The 18387-nt window shown below is 59.1% G+C and overlaps 1 protein-coding gene across 4 annotated transcripts in view; it reads right to left on the bottom strand.

The window, feature by feature from the left end:
* Positions 1–24: 24 nt before the first annotated feature.
* The window catches only part of DTX2 (deltex E3 ubiquitin ligase 2), a 34022-nt gene continuing 15659 nt past the window's right edge, over positions 25–18387 (bottom strand). For 3 of the 4 annotated variants that reach the window (XM_059896035.1, XM_059896033.1, XM_059896036.1), the window contains 7 exons: positions 12136–12236; positions 7128–7268; positions 4675–4748; positions 3377–3535; positions 2530–2691; positions 1217–1306; positions 25–568 (listed from right to left, as the gene is read on the bottom strand). In XM_059896035.1, coding sequence (XP_059752018.1) covers positions 341–568; positions 1217–1306; positions 2530–2691; positions 3377–3535; positions 4675–4748; positions 7128–7268; positions 12136–12236 — 955 coding nt within the window. In that variant the 3' untranslated portion in view covers positions 25–340. The remainder of the gene's footprint in view (positions 569–1216; positions 1307–2529; positions 2692–3376; positions 3536–4674; positions 4749–7127; positions 7269–12135; positions 12237–18387) is intronic. The other variant, XM_059896034.1, reaches the window with a different exon arrangement.

The following is an 18387-nucleotide window of genomic DNA, read 5'->3' as shown; positions in this document are numbered from 1 at the left end:
AGAAACCCACCAGGGCCCGCTGACTTTGGCTATAGGGCATTTATTGCAAACAGAACATCTGAGGTATGAGAAGCTGACCCAGACCCAGGCCCGCCCCTGGCTGGGGGCGCAGCAGGCAGTCTCTCCTCACCCCCTGCAGGGCCCCCGGCACCGAGGGCCCAACGCGGCCCACCGAGGATGGAGGGGCCCACGCACTGAGGTAGCTGCATCCGAAGCCCTCCCAAGTATGACTCCCAGGCTCTCCCAGTTCCCACGCAGACCCGGGCCTGGTGGGGACGGGGGACGGGGCCAGGCAGGCAGGAGTGGCCTGGGCTCGGGGGGAGCACGCCTGCGCCCCAGGTCACTGCTGCCCCAGGCAGTCCTCAGTCACCCCCTGGGCGGCCAGCTCGGCCAGCACGTTCTCCAGGTAGTTGGGGTCGGGGTAGCCGTGGCCTGTCACGTTGCGGTCCATCTCTGTCTTGTGGTGAATCTCGTTCCACACCACCGTGTCGGTCTCCCCCGTGGTGCTGGACGTCCCTACTGTGAAGATAAGTCGCCTCTTCCAGGCCACCTTCAGCAGCTCCAGGACCTGCCCAAGGGGGAGCGGATGGTGGGGAGGCAGGAAGAGGGGGAAGGGGAGGGAATGGCGGGGAGGGGGGAAGAAGAAGGCCGTGAACAAGCGCTCAGAACAAACCCCAGCTCCCGGGGCTGGCCTGGAGAGCAGACACCCACCCGACACCCCCTCACCTCCCTAAGCCTCTTCACACCCTCGGAGCTGTCCCCACCCCAAAGCCACCACACCGGCTGTTCTGTCTGCCGGGCACGCTCTTCCCCGGCCTTCGGAGAGCTGGGAAGTCCCAACTCAGGTCTCAGTGCAGAGGTGGCTCTGCAGGCCGCCCCCCCCGACCCAGGGTAGAGCGGCCCCAGCGCCTCCCCATCCCGTCCTCCCACTGGAGCACCTGTGAGGTCAGCTCGTCTCTCCCTGGACCCCGGGCACCTGGGACGCCTGACCCACAGCAGGTCCCCGGGAAGGGGTGGCCCACACCCCAGCCGGCCCCCAGGCCTCGTCCCCCTCTCCCTGTCGCAGTAAGAAGGTGAGCAGAGACAGATCTGGTGTAGGCCGCCGAGCTGGGCCCTCCCCACCCCACCGCCTCCCACTGCACACAGACAGCTGGGCCCAGAGCTGCCAGCCGGGGGGAAGGGGGGCCACTCCCAGGGGCGTCGGCCGGGCCTTCACCTTGCGGCCCTGGGCGTTGTCCGGAAGGTAGCACTGGCGGGGAAACCCTCTGGCGGTGAACGGCTTTCCAGGGTTGGGGTGTTCCGGGCCCTGCAGGAGGCACACAGACGCCGGGAGTGGGAGCCGAGGGGCCCTCTGGCTGCAGAGGGGCTCGGACACGGGAGCCCAGCCTCACCCCTTTGCCTTCCAGGTGGGGCTACTGCTGCGCTCAAGTGACCAAATCAACTGCCATCTCACATCTCGCTTTGAAGACCCGCCGTGAACACGGCGCCCACCCACGACTGCCCTCCCTGAACCCGGGCCGCTCAGCCTGGCATCAGACACTCTGGCTAACTCCCTCCACTTCCCTGAAGAGCCCGGACCCCTTAGAGGCTGGGACGGAAGCGCCTGCTTCGCTGGCGGCCCTCTGGGCACTGGGCTCTCGGGACCGGAGGGCAGGGCCCGCCGCCTGACACCCTCACTCGGGCACACAGCCCCTCCACTCTCGCTCTAGAAGTGGCCGGAGCGGGGCCCGAGACAGTGGCGGCAGGCTGGACAGAGGCTGGGGGCTGGAACCGCACACGACCCTTGCTCTGCCCTCGGCCACACGGTGACATGCCGTGTACAGCTCCCAAGTCCCCTCCCGCTCTGTGGCTCTACTGCTGTCTGGAGTGTTTCTAAATTTCACTTTGAGCCACGGAGAACTGTAGGGAAACCAGCGGAAGCACATAATTAGACAAAACCGAGTGACATCCCGTCAGACTCCTGGCCCCCACTACCCTGTATCTTCCCAACCTGCCCAGGCTCTGAGATCCGCCCCCCGCCGGTCCAAGGCAGAGACCTCAGGGGCCAGGGCTCCCGTCTGGGTCCCCAGTGAGCTTGGGTTCCTGTCCCTGCACACCCCACGCAGGCCTGGATCAGGCCACTGAGCGGGTCCCTCAAGAGCAGTCAGGCCAGCCAGCCCTCCCCACCCTGTGCTCTGCCCCTGTGGGCTCACCAGCCAGCCAGCCCAATAAAAGCGCTCTTCCTGCTTAGACGCTTGCTGGCCTTCCGCCCAGTACAAGTCCAGCGAAGATGCCTCTGCCTCCAGGAAGCCCTCCCTGGCTCAGGAAAGGGCTAGGGCCACCTCTTTGCTTCCACAACCCTAGGAGCTGGCTCTAGCCCCCAGCACCAGTGCCTCCTGGTTGCCGATAGCCTGACTTGGCAGCCTAGGCACCTTCAGTGACCCGGGGTGCGCAGACTGCTAGGAGGGGGTGGGAGAGGAAGGACAGCACCCGAGAAGGGCTGATTCCAGAAAGATCCGAGGAGTCTCCTCTTGTGCCGGGGCCCCTTACCTGAATGCCATGGGGAATGTTGTAGACTATGAGGATTGTCCCACAGTCCTCGTGGCCGGGGAGGGACACCTGGAACGTGAACACCTCCATCTTCCCCCGGGGCTGGGTTCCAGTTTTCTCCCCATAGATGGTTTTGCAGGAAGGACACTGCAAGCTTCCATCCTGGGACAAGGCAGAATGCCGTGGACTGAGCCGGGGCCCCTGAGAGGGCACCCAGGCCAGCCACCCCGCTGGCTAGATGGGAAAGAGGCCCACAGGGACACGGGTTTGGCCCCGAGTCACACAGTGGGTCCCAGGCGCAGTGCCCAACTCCCAGGCAGCCTCCTCGCAAAGACTTGATTCCAAAAGCTTCCCTGGAAAGATACGTTTTACCCCAGAAACTCATGCAATTTTCATTAAAGGGACAAGGTACCCAGAGACTGGCATCAGGTAAGAAAATGAGGTTTATGAGCAAAAGCTCGCACAGCCGAGTCACGTTTAAGATGAAAAGGAAAACCCTGTGAACGATGGACTGATGAGCTGGCACCTTGGCTGGTCCACGATGGCACGGGGACACTGTGCAAAGGCCAGGCCCCAAGGCCCACCACGGGCCTTCGTTCTCTCCGTCCCCCTGACCTGTCCACTCCGGCTAAACTACACCAAAGGCAGGGCAACCAGGCATCACCTGCCACCCCCAGTCCCATCCTGCTGCAGGGCCAGGGCTGCAGACATCTCAAGGCTGCCTCCGAGCGGGCCCTGGGCCCCTCACACGGCAGCCCCCGTCACCTGCTTAAGTGCAACATGACGGGGACGGGCTGCGGGAAGGAGACCCCGACCCCCACCCCTGGCCCCGGCGGGCCGTGGGTACCTTGTTCCCGTTGCAGTACATGGCCAGCAGGCAGAGCAGGTGGAAGGCGTGGCTGCACTTGGCCAAGCGGCCCACAGCCACCGGCCCGAAGGTCTTGCTATCGGTCACGTCGCTGTAGCCGGACGCCATGGACAGCTTCTCCATACAGATGATGCAGTCCTGGAGGGAGACCCAACCCGGGGAACGCTCACCCACGGCCCCCGTGCCACAGGGGGCGAGTCCTGTAGGACCGGCCTTCATCTGCTGAAGTGCCTGACCCCAGTCTAACTCAACCCGACAGCTGCTTGTTCCGGAGGCTGGGAGCACAGAGGGCTCACCGTCACCACAGCAGAGGGGACGGCAGGCGGCACCAAGCGTGGGGGCAGGTGTAACAACTGAAGCACGGGCGGAGACGGCGGCCGGAGCAGCCAGGCAGAGAGGTAAGTACGGGCGGGGCCCTCAGCGCTGGGCTTTACAAGGGAAAGGGAACTTGTCAGACGCACAAGCACGGGAACGGGCACTCGGGTAGAGAGAAGAGAACGTTCTGAAGCAGGAGCCAGCGTTTCCACTGGGAGGGGCGGTGCACCTGCAGGGCATGGGGCGACCAGGGTGCAGGAGACAAGAGGAGGTCGGAGGAGGACCAGACCCCAGGAGGCCCTGACGGCCACGTTCGGGGTTGGGGCTTCGTCTTACACGTCGGGGGCCCGGCTGAGGGGCTGTGAGCAGCGGGTACTAAATTATCATGGCCACGTGTCAGCTGTGTAGACGGCAGCTTGGAGGGGGGGTGGCGGGGGGGGGGGCAAAGCAGCCCAGCTGTGCTGGGTGAGCACAAGGGCAGAGACAGACAGACAGCTGTGAAGGGGGAGGGCAGAGCAGGCTGGAGGGAGGGGCCGACGTGAGGATGACTTTCAGGTTTCTGTCCAAACCTTTACCCACCAGATGCTTCCTATGCACTCAGTTTGCAGGCGAAAGAGACAAGAGAGTCCTCGGCTCTGGACTGGCACGAATGACCTTGACCCCACCCCTCCAGATTCTCCAGCACTCTCCATTCAAATCGGAGAAAAGTGGTGCCATAGCCCCGAAGCGAGTCTCAGCAGAGAGAGGTCCAGGTGCAGCCGTGATGGGGGTCTGGCAGGCCGGGTTAACCACAGGAACCCTGACCGGCCCTCCCAACAGCCAGTGGGGCAGGACGGCTCTCTGGACGAGGCCAGAGGCTCCTCAGGAAGCACCTTCCAGCAGGGGACAGGCTGGCGTCCTCGTCTAAGCCACCCCTCGTTTCCAAACAAAACCGAAAGCAGCGTGGTTCCCGTGACACGCACCTCATCCAGGGCCGTCTTCAGCTCTTCTGTGTAGTTTTTTATCACCTGCTCTGGCTCTGGCTTTGGAGGCCCTCCTAGAAGAGAGAAGAACATAAGTGGTGTCCCGAGGAGAACGAACTGGAGATGCTGGAACGAGAGAGAAAGGACGACAGGGAGCGGTCCAAGTTGCTGGGAGGGATGTTAGGGCGGCTCAGATGGGAAGGTTAGCGTGCAGGAGAGGAGAGACCTGGGCCAGGCGCAGAACGCTCCAGAGCTCTCCAGAGCTCCCACCCGCTGGGGGCCCGGCCCCAGGAGCCCTGGAGGAAACGGAAGAGGGGCAGAGACAGCAACTGGCCACAGCCCTCAGGAGCCACGACGGGGCCTCGGCCATGGCCCTGCACACCTTCACTCAGAAAACCTGTCCGAGGCTTCAGAGGACATGCGGAAGAGTCAAACAGCAGCTTCTAAAACAGACACTCTGGAGCACATTCTGGCCGTGTTATTTTACTCAGCTTTCATCATTCTTGTAAGAAAGTCTCGGTAAGAGAAGTAAGTTTTCTGAGTCAAGTGTGTAGTGCGTGCCTACCCCATGGGGGCATCTGCGCACACCAACTGCAGATGACGGCCACACGGCCACAGCAAACCACAGTCTTGGGCTTGTCCCTGGACTGTGGGGTGTCAGTGACGCGCCTCCTCGATTCCTAAGCTGCCCACAGTTCTGTCCCCGCCCCCTCCTCTCGAAACCTCCCACTCCTCTGTGTGCACCTGTGCAGGAAGCCCGGAGGGGAGGCCCTGCACCAAACAGGCCCCACCCCAAGGAGAAGAACCGCCCCCAGCTAGAGAGAGAATCAGCATGGCAGGGGTTCTCCAGGCAGAGGCAGCCGCAGAGTCACAGAGGGACAGCAAAGTGGAGCAGAGGGGAGGGACCAGGGAGACCAGCGCGGCCTGGGGAGAGTGATCCCGGCAGGGCTTGTCATCCTGTCTCAAGGTCAGGGGGAGCTCCTGGTCCTAGACCCTGAGACCAGAGGGGCTCTGGTGTGAACCCAAGCTCACGGCCATCAGCCTGTGGCTGCAAAGACTTACAAGCCTGAGCTCCCTCTAGACCAGAGAAGGCCAGGTGACAGTTATGAGGGGAGGAGAGGGGCGGGGACCTGGTGATGTCAGGTTGGATTCTGGCTCTTGGGCTGGGACCAAATCAGGTCACCTCTGAGTCTCGGTTCTCTCATCTAAAAAGCGGACCTAATACCAACCAAAGCCGTGACCACTGTAAAGGCATTAGCTGCTACGACCTGGAAAACAGCTAGAGGCAGAGGAAGACCACGCACCCCATACACACGCACACACACCCCCATACACACAGACTTCTAGGACCCTGACTCTGGTCACTGGGGAGAAAGCCAGGCAAAAGCACAATCCCCACCGGCACCGTGTGGCCATCCTGCTGGCTGGGACTCTATTCAGATTGAGGGGGGGAGGCCTTCTAGAAAAGCCTGGTCTAGAAGGCCATGTCGACTAGGGACAGGCCAGTCTCCAGCTGGACCCTGGGATCCCTCCGGTGAGGCCTGGTTGAGCACCTCTTCCTCTCCTGCCTGCCCGTGCCCAGGCAGCCTTTCAGAACTGGAGGTAACTCTCCAGGAGCCACTTTTCTCAAAGGGGGCCAGCCAGGTGACCGCCTACCCCACGAAAGGGACACCCGAGCCCAGGAAGGCCAGAGCGTCTGCTGAGAGCCTTGTTTTCCCTGGGCAAACCCGAATGCCTCAGGAAGCTGCCGCCCTCTGAGGCAGAGTAAGAAGGGGGGGCAGGGCAGGAGCGACTGCTAGGGGTGGGGTGGGGCTGGGCAGGGTTAGCCCCGCCCCTCCCTGGCCTCCCTCCTCCCCTGTTGGGCGGGGGTTAGACAGGCAGTGAACAGGATCAGAGCAACCTCCGTGCTACTATACTACTACTACTACGTGCCAGGCGCTTTCCGAGCGTATCTACTTCCTATTCCTCCCACAACCAACCTGCCATGTAGGAGGCGCTCCGCTCATGAACGGGATGCTTGTGTGAGCTCACAAAGCCCGTGAGCGCTGGACACCCAGGACTGGTGGAGCCAGAGCCATGCTCGCTCTCACACCATCCAGAAGGTCACCGGAGCGGTCACACTTCTCTGGCCCAACGATGCAAGCAGAGCCACCATCGGCTTTAGAAATGGCAGGCTTAGAACTTACTACCCACAGGCCCCTCCACTTGAGTTTTGTTAAAACTCACAGCACCTTCCAACGGTTCTGAAACCCCTTCCTCCCTGGCCGTCACACGGCCAGGGCAGTGGTCATCGGGGGACCCCTCTGAAGTAGCCCCACATGGGCTGGCCCTTCGAAGGAAGCGGCGGAGGGCCGTGGTGGTCAGAGAAGAGCGATCGGTGCAGAAGAGTCAGAGGCAGCAAGACTCGGAGGAGGCTTAGCAGAGGCCAGAGAGTATTTGTGAGCAGGAACTACCTTTCATGGACATTTTCCTCAATCTCTTAACTGAGCTGTGACTTTTAGAGGCCAGACAGGAGGCGGGAGGGCTGGCGGGCTGGGGTGCGCGGCTAAGACACACAGGGAGTCCAATGGCTGACATCAGAATACTCGTCATGCCTACACGGGGTGCGAGATCAGACATGCAGAGAGGGGAGAAACGTTAGAAGGAGTCGTTCAGCACGTGACCTCCACAAACCCCAGCTGTGTCTAGCTGGCACTGTCAACGGCCATCAGGACCTGCCGATCTCCCCGGGGAATCCGGCTGCTCGAGGCTGCCAGGGCCTACCGGGGCCGGCAGGGCTAAGCTCTGGGTCAGGAACCAGTGAAATGCCTGGCTGGTGGAAGCCCTGGCCCCAAGTTCCAAAGGGGTCTGTACAAGCAACCCATCAGCCCGTGCCTGGAGCATGCAGGGGGCGAGTCTGTTGCATCGGGAGGGCAGAGGGCAGAACGCCACCCCAGGAAGCCTCCTGAGCAGTTCTGGTGGGCGCCTCTCTGTGCCAGGCATGAGGAAGGAGAGCAGAGGGGCGACACAGAAGGGCGCAGCCAAGCTATGGAAACGCAGATGGGCTGGAGCTCACGGTCCTCCCTCTGTGCTCCCTCGGCCGCGCCCCCTCAGCTCCTGGTCACCTTGCCCCCACTGGGGCACTGCCTGTTTTGCACGCCGCACCTGGCCCGTCTAGGTGCCTTCAGTGCCATCGTTGGGGCGGGCAAGCGGGAATGCTGCCCTGGGCCTGCTCCCCCACCGAGGCGTCCCCATGGCCCCTGCGACCACTCCTCTGGAGCAGTTAAGGTCCCAGGCCGTGGCTTCCTTCTCTGGTCCCCTTTGCCCTGGGTGGGAGCACAGGGGCGGCCCACAGCGGGAGGGAGCCGCAGCAGGCAGCCGCGCCGAGTGGACTGTCCAATGCTGTCACTCCTTCCTGATGCCTGCAGGAGGGATGCCTCGCTCCTCAGCCTGGCGCTCCACAGGCATCCTAGCCGGACCCTCACCCGCGCTCCCCAGGGACCTGGAACACAGCACGTCCTCCTGCTGGAGTCCCCGTTCCTGCCACACTCTCAGCCACCCTGCTGTCCACAGCACCCTCTACCCAATCCTCCCCGTCCCTAGTCAGGCTCAAAAGCACCTCCTCCCCCAGGGAAGGGAGCGCTGGGCTTCCCCTCGGGCACCTCCCTTAGGGGGGCTTTCTAGGTGCTCAGAATCTGGCAAGGGGTCTGGGCACAGCGGACAAGCCAGGTGGACCTGCTGCCCACTCCAGAGGCGATCCAGAGCAGTGAGGAGAGATCTGGCCTCGGGATCCACTGGGCCCCACTGTGGCCTCCACCAGAGAACGAAGGCTCTCAGTGGGGCAAGTGCGCCCAGTGAGGGACAGAAGCAGAGGCCGGCAGCCTGGGCAGCACAGGGGCGTTGAGGTGGTCACCCCGCAGGAGGCACCAAAGTGCACATCAGAAGACCGAGGCTGGCCACTGGGTGCCCGCTCATCAGGTAATTCGATGCCACCAGCATCCCAAGGTTGTTCTTGGGCTCAAATTGTGGGTTCCCTTGGAACTAAACATCAGGTGGGCCAAATGACAAGCAGGCACAGGGGGCAGATAGATGGAAAAAAAGAGAACAATTCCTTAGGAGAACTCTGGAGCTTTGTACTTGCCCCAACATGCACCAGTTCCCGCCCAACAAGCAGACCCCTCTTCACTGGCTGCCCCTCCCCGACTGCCCATCTAAAACAGCCACGCCCCCTCCTACTCCGTCTCCTTCCCTCTGCTCCAAGAGGTGCCCGGTCCCTGCCTGCTGGGGAGCAGACATCCCTGAGGCCAGCACGTCAGCCCCGCAAGAGCCCAGCGTGAACAACGCTCCTGCCCTTTTCAACGCAGGACCTGCTCCTCCGAATTCAAGCCACAGACAGCGAAGTCTTAACTTGGACGCCCACAGACCAGCAGCCCATGCCCTGCAGGTCTGCCTTCTTGTGAAAAAGTGTGAAAATCACCCCAGAGCTAACACTTCACAAAAGCGGCGTCCAGTGGACAGGATTGGGCGGTGGGGAGGGAGGGCGGGGGGGACCAAGAGTGGCCATCACATCTTCCCCAATAGCAAGGGCTCAGGGACAGCCCCCTCAAATTCCCCAAATCACCGTAACAGCTCGGACAGCCATGGCTTTTCCTGCTCTCATTTTGATCTGCCGGCGCCCCTGGCAGGTCCTGCACATGGGCAGGTGTGCAGACACCCCCTTTCTGATGTCCAGCGTTGGCCTTTCGTCTAGTGACCAGGGCTCAGGTCCAAGCCTACCCTCCGCTGGCCCCGGCCTTACCAAGCTGGGCTCAAGGCCAGTACCACTCCCCACTGGCTGACCGGTCTTGGGCAGGTCTTGGTAGCGTAAAATGCAGACACTCCTCCTCCCTCGCAGGGTGGGAGCCTGGCCCCAGCCTCGGGGGCCCACTCCTCCCCACCCCCCTGAAGGAGAGGCCCTGGCCGGGCCGCAGGCAGCAAAGCCATCACCTGAGGCGCCTGGCTGACACGGAGGTGGATCCTCCACCAGCGAGAGGGGCGCGCAGCCCTTCAGCAGTACATCCGCGGGCTGGAGACCTACCTGCAGACCCCTGTGCCCAGGTGCTCACCTCAATGTGGCGAGCCTATTCCCAAATCCATAATCGAATCCGTAACTGCAGCCCAGCTGAGAGGTCTCTCCAGACCCTGCTTCTTGGGGGTGGGCGCAGGATCCCTGGTTCCCTGGTGCCCCACACAGCGGCCCCAGCTTCAGGTATGAGCCAGAGCCACGTGTTCAGGCGGGGCGGCGTCTGGCCACCGGCTCATCTACTCTTTCCTCACTGGGATCCAGTTCCTGAACCTTTGGGGTCTGTTTCCCTGACAAGTAAATGGAGATTAAAATACCTGCCTGCCTCCAGGATCGCTGTGAGAGCCCAGGTGGCAGGGGACACAGAGGATGTGGCCTGCAGAGGGTCCAGCCTCGAGAGCTCCTCAGCACCCAGACCACTTCTGAGCTGTGTGCAGAGGTGATCACGGCATTGGTATTAAAGCCTCAGGGACCGCAGAGCTGAACGGAGCTGGGCGCGGGGAGGTTGGGCCCATTCCCCCACAACCTCTCTCCAACAAGACCAGCACCACACACATGCGCACGCACACACACACACACACAGGCCTGAATCACCTGTGGCATCGGATGCCACGAGAAGACCTAAACTGGGCAGGGACTTTCTAGTCACCACATTTTTGCTCACTGTTCTCTCTGCCCCAGCAAAGGGCTGATGGCTGAGCAGGTGAGAGACGGAAAGCCTCCCCTCCTGGGGCTTTCCCGGCCCCACTCTCCTGTCTTCCCGCCTCTCTGACTGGTCCTTCCAAGTCCTTCAAGGGCTCCTCTTCCCGGCATCCCGCCAGGTCTCTGTAAGCTCACTCCGGGGGGGGGGGGCACAGGCCGCCCCACTCCACCCCACGCTGCTCTTCTGAACTGCTCGTCCAAACCTCCCTGGATCTGGGACAGCTCCGCCTGTCGACAGCCACAGCCATCGCCCCACCCATCGCCCCATCGCCCCATCGCCTCACAGCAAAGAGCCCAGACTCTGAGGCCAAGAATGCCTGGGGCTGAATCCCAGCTCTGCCAAGGGCTGGCTGGCTGGCCCTGGGAGGTTTTCGGAGTTCTCTGAGCCTCAGTTTCCTTAAACGTAAAATGGGAATCAAAGTTCCTCCCCCACAGAGTTGCTAATGGGATGAAATGAGTTACCACACATGCAAAACCCCTAGTCCTTCCTCCTTAATTATGATGATTTATTATCTCTGTGGCAGCTGAGGCCACACCAGGCCTCATTCTATTCCTTCCCTCTCATAAGCAGTCCAACCACCAAGTCAGAAGCCCTTACCTCCATCTACTGCCACGGCCCTAGTGAGTGGCTGGCCCGCCTGAGGCATGAAGTCCAGGTCCACAGGGTCTCCCTGCCTCTAGGCCTGGTCCCCTCCAATCCCCCCTGTGCTACCACAGTGACTCACCCAACACACAGTCTGGTTAGCTCACTCCTCTGCCTCCATCTTTAAGTGATGGAGGTTCACCAGACTCCTCAGTGTTTCTTCATGTACGATTTTACATTTCCCATAAGTTAAAAAATAACTTTCAGTGGCTTCCTAATACCCGCAAGAGGAATTTTAAAAACAGTTTGGGGCTTCCCGGGTGGCACAGTGGTTAAGAATCTGCCTGCCAATGCAGGGGACACGGGTTCGAGCCCTGGCCCGGGAAGATCCCACATGCCACAGAGCAACTAAGCCCGTGCACCACAACTACTGAGTCTGTGCTCCAGAGCCTGCGAGCCACAACTACTGAGCCCATGTGCCACAACTACTGAAGCCCGCACCTAGAGTCCGTGCTCCGCAACAAGAGAAGCCACCGCAGTGAGAAGCCCACGCACCGCAACGAAGAGTAGCCCCCGCTCACCACATCTAGAGAAAGCCGGCGCATGGCAACAAAGACCCAATGCAGCCAAAATAAATAAATTAATTAATACAACAGTTCAAAGGTGTAAGGTTAAAAAAAGATCTAGTCAGAAACAAAAGCACTTACTCAAAATGTTAACTCCAGCCAAAATAGCTCTATGAGTTCCGCAGGGGGCCCCTTTAGGGAAATGCCTAAAGCATCTCGGGACAGAAAAGTAACTCCTGAACCATAATTCAAGGTGATGTGAAAACGTAAAAGGTGGGGAAAGGTCACAGCAGGGCACCCACCGTCATCAGGCATGACCCCCCCGCCCGCCCCAACACCGAGACAAACGAACAGGCACCCAGGCTCACCCGCTGGGGGATACGCCATCACTGAAAAAAGGCACCGCCCCCCAAGGAGCCTCTCTGGGTTTCCATGAGAACACACAGGGTAACAAGACCCCTGCCCCCCAATCTCCTCCCCCTACCCCACGCATTCTCCTCTGCCCCCAAGTCCTGGCCCTGCCAGACACAGTCTGTTCTGGAACCTGGACCAGGGAGCAGCCTGCCTACCTGCGAGAGCTTGCTGGACCCTGCTGGGCTTCGCCATCTGCACGGGCACCGTGGCGGGGATGCTCCTGGGGCTGCTCGCTGGACCGCCGGGCAGGGAGGCACTTGGGGAGAAGAGAGGGCAGAGCTTAATGTGCGGAGCCGACTTAGCAGAAACAGGAGCCGGAGAAACACCGAGTGAGGAAGACACGGGTGCTGCCGAGGCCCCTTTGTGGTTTCACTTCCCGCAGCTGCCTCTGTGCAGTGAGGGCTTCTGGTGTTTTCTTTTTTTTTAAAGAAAAGATCCCGATGAAGAGTATCTGGAAGGAGGAACAAAGAGATCTGACGTTCACTACTCTCAGACCCAAACTAACCAAGAAAGAGAATCTGAATACTTAAGATATTAAGCCAGAGGCCGGCCCGCCATCCTTCCCCTGTGAAAATCAAGCGACAAAAGTCAAACTCCAAGTTGGGCCTTGGGGAGGGGAAGGAACGCTAGGCAGGGACGGGGCAGCGACACGAAAGAACACTGCTGGGGATGAGCCCCACCTTTTTACAAGGTATTGAGAATGAAGCTCTGGCTGTCAAGAAACGTTCTCCTGGACAATCAGAGACTCTGAAGACAAACCTAAAAGAATTATGAACTCACCAAAAGGAGGGCTGTGTGGTTCCCCGCAGAGCGGAAGTCCAGCAGAAACCACTCTGAGTGGTCCAGACCAATACCACCAGTAATAGGACCAACCAACATCAGGAACCCCAAGAGAAGATGCTCCGAGAAGGAAATAACACCCCTTTTGGGGTTCCTGCCAAAACGGCGTAACCTCTGTCCAATCATGAGAAAACGTCTGATGAACCCAAATTAAGGGCCATTTGACAAAAGTAACTCTTCCAAAGTGTCAAGGTTACGGAAGATGAAGAAAGACTGAGGAACTGTTTTACCCACAAGAGGAGGAACAGGTGGAGGAGGAGGAGGAGAAATGACAACTGGATGCAAAGTGGGATTGTGGGACAGAAAGAGAACAGCAGAGGAAAAACTGATGAAAAGTGGGAAAGTCTTTAGCTAACAGTCCTGCACCAGCGGTGAGCCTCTGGTTCTGACAGCCGCACCATGTTTACGAAAGAAGTTAACGCAAGAAGTCAAGGAAGGGGGATGGGGAAACTCTGTACTATTTCTGTGACTTTTCTGTAAATCCAAAATTAGTTCAAAATAAAGGGAATTATTTTTTCAATGAAGGTCTTGCTTCCCACAGTAACTAACTCCAGGTCTCTCACTTGGTTTTAAGCCGTTATATTTTTAAACGGTAATAAATCCATGCCATTATGGTTTCAGGGAGCCCTGCCCTGGGGACAGTTGGCGTAGATGGCCCGACATGCCTGCTACCTCCTCCCCCTCCCGGTGACTGCGTCCTCCAATCCAGCACTGCTCATGTTCAAGGTGATGCAGTGGGAAGGGTTATGAAACCCTTCCACGCAGTCCCTCCACTGGAGCTCCCCAAGGACAGGCCCTGGGCATGTTCCTCTCTGTTCCACTGGGCCCAGCCTGGATCCAGGAGCTGGGAAGGTGCTCAGGAAATGATGGACGCCTCCAGTCTGCTGTGCTACCCTTACAACGGTCGGCAAACCAGCAACCACCTGGTTACGGCAAATGCTTCTGGAAGCTGCCCAGATCCTTCCCTACTGCCGGCCTTGGGTCACGGGTCCCATTGGTGGACACAATAGGGAGCTGCTGGTTCTGATCCAAATCAGAAAATTTCACACTGGCTGGTACTGGTTTTCATTTCTGGACTATTTTCCCCAAACAGAATAACCTGTGCGGCCACGCTTCCTGCCACCCTTATCTACCCTCAGCCCCAAGAGGACAATGGAACTGGATCAGGGCGCTCTGATAATGCGGGGCGGGGGGGGGGGGGGGGAGCGGGGAGGGGCTAGGCGTGCAGGACACTAGGGCTAAGGTTTTAGCCCCGCTAAACTCTGTTTAATTTGAAGCCACGCCCCACCCCCTTCCTGAGCCTGTTTCTTCAATGCTCAAGTTCTAGAAGCGAAGAATTTGAGAAGATACAGCCCTTGGAGGCATCCTTCATCTCCCAGGCCAACCCGACAGGGAGCACTAAGCTTGAGCCCGTAACCGGGAAGCTGGAAAGCCGAAGCCTGGCTCTGCCACTGCACTGGGCTACTCAGTGGGCTGGGCGTCACTGGCCCAGCGGGGGTCCGAGAAGCGGGATCCTCCCTTGCTGGGGAGAGGCACGTATCTGGGGGAGAAGGCCTAGGTTCTAGAGCAGAAAGCAGACAGGCGGTAAGGCTTCCAATGAGCAGCTCACCCTGGAACTGGGACCAGGAACCACGACTAAGTTCAATCTGCCTAGGGGTCTCACGATGTTGTCACTTCCCCTGTGACTTTCCCCAGCTCCTCCCCCATACATTTCTCTGCTGTGGTCAGAAGGGACAGAGCAGTAAAAGGATCCAGTGGGTCCCAAGATGGGGACTCTCAGGGGTGGACAGAACCTCAGAGGTCGCTGATCTCCCTGCACCGTCCTCTAAAGGGCTCAGACTGGCAGAATGGTCCCCGATGTGGGGGCACCATATGCCCATGAAGTGCCCTTCCGAGCGTTCCCTCCCACCTGCCTCACGCACCCCTCCCGCCTGCTGGGTTCCTGGCTCTACCTACTAGGCCCTCCCTGCCTTGCCTGTCTGGGACCATCTCCAGGAGCTTCCAAGTGGAGCTGGGAACACGAGACAGGAAGATTTCTAGTCTTCTCCAGACAGGACTGGACAGTCCCAAACAGGGGGCAGAGCGAGAAGGCCGGACAGTGAGGCACACAGAGCCTTCCTCCAGCTCCCCACGGGCTGCCGCCCACCGGGGAACCTCTGAGCATGCGCAGAACAAGAAGCACACGGTGTGGAGCCTGGCGACCCCCTTCCAGCCCCTGCAGCGATTAAAAGCTGGGTGCCTTGGTGCATGTCGAGTCCCCTTTCTGAGCTTTACTTTCTCTCCCTGTAAGATGCGAATAATTCCCAAAGACCCCCAGGGTGTCTGCGAGGCTCGATCTGCAGCACGATCCAAATGCCCACTGTTTCCCAGGTCTCAGCGGAGCAAGGCGGCTCCCGGAGAGCTGCAGGGCCCTCACCAAATCCTGAAAACCACAGCCCTATCAGAGCAAAAGGAAACTTCAGAAACTGACCCGCCCAATTCCGTAATCTTCAGAGAGGAAAAGAGAGACGCAGAAAGAGAACAGAGTGGAGCCGAGGGCCTACAGCGAGTCAGGGGCAAGGACCCACTGGAACCCAGGACCCCAATCCCACAAGTCTGAAGAGCCTGGCCGATACTGGGTGGGAGCGGGGTGCTTTCAGAGGCTGGGAGAACAGCAGCAGCAAGAACAGAGCTGACGAAAGCAAACTTTCTGCTTAGGGGTCTCACGATGAGAGCCGTTTTCCTAGGCCAGGTTAGTGCAGGGACAAAGCACCCCGAGGCCTAGCCACACCAAAGCTGCAATAGAGGGCTGGTCCTAATCACCACCCAGAGTCATCAGAATGCTAAACCAGCCGGCACACCCTCTATTAAAGAATGTGTGCATGACACATTTTGGAAAGTTTTCCATCCAACATCACTGAAACACAAGTTTTGGTGCTTAAAGGGATAAACTTCAGCTACTAGGAAATTTACTTAAACTCAGCGGCTCAGTGACAAATCATGTATCTTCTAGATGGATTACTGCCTACTCGGAAAGGCTCCTGGGGCACCAGGCAAATCAGTCAGCCAAGGTTTTACCCAGATTGAGCAAGAAGTGATTTGAAACTATGTGGGTTACAAAAAAAAAAAAAACCCACATGGGTTCCACAAATTTTGATTTCACTCACTCACATGTCCTTCCCAGCAGCTACCAGTAAACACTTTCTCCTCCACACACGCGGTAACCTTCACCTGATGCTGCTGACATTCACTTGGCTTTGAGAACTATACCACAGCCGCTAGAAGACTAAGGTGCCAGGTGTTTTCAAATCCTTCCGGCCCTGCTGGGTTAAGAGGTCAGGGATTTATTAAATCCCCTCTGGCTCTACAACAGCCATTAGAGAAGGGTTAACTGCAGAGGACCACACTACAAATTAGACAGGAAAACACTGGCCCCTGCGAGTGAATGTCACCCCTCCCAGCTCCTGAGGAGCTGCAGGAGGTCCAGGTGAACACCCCCTTCAGGCGGCAGGCCCCCCTTTGAGGCTGTCTCACCTGCCAGAGCCTGCCGGCCCGGCTCCCTCCTGGTTTACAACGCAGGGCAGCAGGGTAAGCAACGTGCACGACCCAGCAGCAAAGGTAAGGCCATCTGGCCCGGCAGCCTTCCATTCTGTAATTGGCCTGGACGGTACTGGCAGGACCCACCTCAGCAGCCTCTTGGGCCCTCAGGCTGGGGAGGGGAGACCCCAGAGAATTATCAGGGGAGACTGATGGGCGCCCCATACCAGAAGAAAGCAACAAAGCCCATGAAGTCGCCTGGCTCAATCCCAGAATCCCAGCTCTAGAACCATCTAGAAACTTGCTGCAGTTAATTTGTAAGAACATAAGCCCCAGGAGGCTAGGCAAAGCCGACCTAGTCATAAAAGCAGCTCCAGCCTTGCTGATAACCCTTCTGGGCTGGCAAACGTGACATGTTTTTCTCTAAAACAGACTGACTCACATACTGGAAGGGGCCTCACAGAGCACTGGGAGGGACTGGGTTGGCACGGAGCCCAGCTTGCTTATGTCTCTGTGCAAGCCCACAGAGAAGGCCCAGGCCATACCTCCCTGTGCTCCCAATTCCCAGAGAGATCTCAGATCCACGTGCCCCAACTCCTGAAGGACACACAGGAAGACACCCGGACCCAGGGGGCCCATCCCCTCCTCTGTGTACTGGCGGCTTCTGCACGCACCCCTTAGGACGCCCTCTGCCTTCCTCTCACTCTGCCTTTCAGGCAGCTTCAAGAACTCCACGTGGGGAGTTCCCTGGTGGCCTAGTGGTCAGGATTTAGAGCTTTCACTGTGGAGGCCTGGGTTTGATCCCTGGTCGGGGAACCATCCCACATGCCACGCGCCGTGGCCAAAATACAAAAAAATAATAATTAAAAAAAAATTAAAAAAAAAACCCCAAAAACTCCACATGCCCCACAAGGGGCCTGGGTTTGATCCCAGCTCTGCCACTTCCTGGCTGTGCTGCCAACCTCGTCAGCCTCAATGTTTTCCCCTGTAAGCTGGGGACACCCCCTACCATATGGCCATTGGGAGGATTCACGAAATCACCCACACAGCCTGCTGAACAGGGCCCGGCTATAACACGTGCTTGGTGAGTGACAGCTGTCACTGTCTTATCGAAGCTGGAAGGGTCCTCTGAAACCTAACTAGAAAAAATACTAGAGGCCTGAGAAGCTGCCAAGGAGGTCTCGGCCACACGGGGACGCTTCGGCCCTCCCCGTGGTCAGGGGGGCCGGTGGGTGGGCTTGGGTGAGTGAGGTGGCACCAAGATGCCGACTCCCAGGGAAACAGGGCGGCCACAGGCCCACACATCCAGTCACCACCCGCCCAGGTCACCCTCTCTCAGAAATCAGCCCCCCTCCCGGCTAACACTCTGAGTACTCAAAATGTTCTCCAGGCCCCAGATCCTCAATAATAATCAATGACGAGGCCCCTGGTCAGTGACAGGTCTCTGAGCATGCCAGATGCACCCACCACTGGCCACTCAGGGGTTTCCCCACTTTAAAGTGCCACCTGGTCTGGACGGGGCCCATTTCATCACCTTTCTCAGGGTGCCCTATGAGGCATGGACTGTACCAGCACAGCAGCTGCCCTATGTCACCTGCTGCCACCCCCAACACGCTCAGCAGTTTGCTCTCTCCTCAACCAACTTTTAAGCACCAAAACTGGGCTCACAGCCTTCCCTGGATGAGATCGTGGGCTTAGGGAGAGGGCTGAACCTTCCATGTCTGTGACTTCAGGGCCGGGCACACAGACGGAGTCAGAGAAATGTCCTCAGGTACCCGGCCCCAGCTACGTGGCACACAGGCACAGCCAAAAAAATCTTTAACTGCTCAGAGAGCCCGATTCTCCTGAGTCAATGAAAGGATCACTGGTTTTAACCCATGTGGCAACTACCAGCACTCAAGTGCCAGAAGTCACGTAGGCTCCCCGGGACACAAGGCTGTGGACAGCGTGGCACCTCGGCACCACGTGACACATGCAAAGGAGATGACGTAGCAGGGACAGCCGAGGAGGCAGGTGCCGCGTCTGCAGGCATTTGGGGGGAGTCTTCCCAG

The sequence above is a fragment of the Balaenoptera ricei genome, chromosome 15, assembly GCF_028023285.1.
Source record: "Balaenoptera ricei isolate mBalRic1 chromosome 15, mBalRic1.hap2, whole genome shotgun sequence".
NCBI lineage: Eukaryota > Metazoa > Chordata > Mammalia > Artiodactyla > Balaenopteridae > Balaenoptera > Balaenoptera ricei.
Note: the sequence above shows the minus strand (reverse complement) of the source record. Positions and strands in the feature narration are given on the sequence as shown.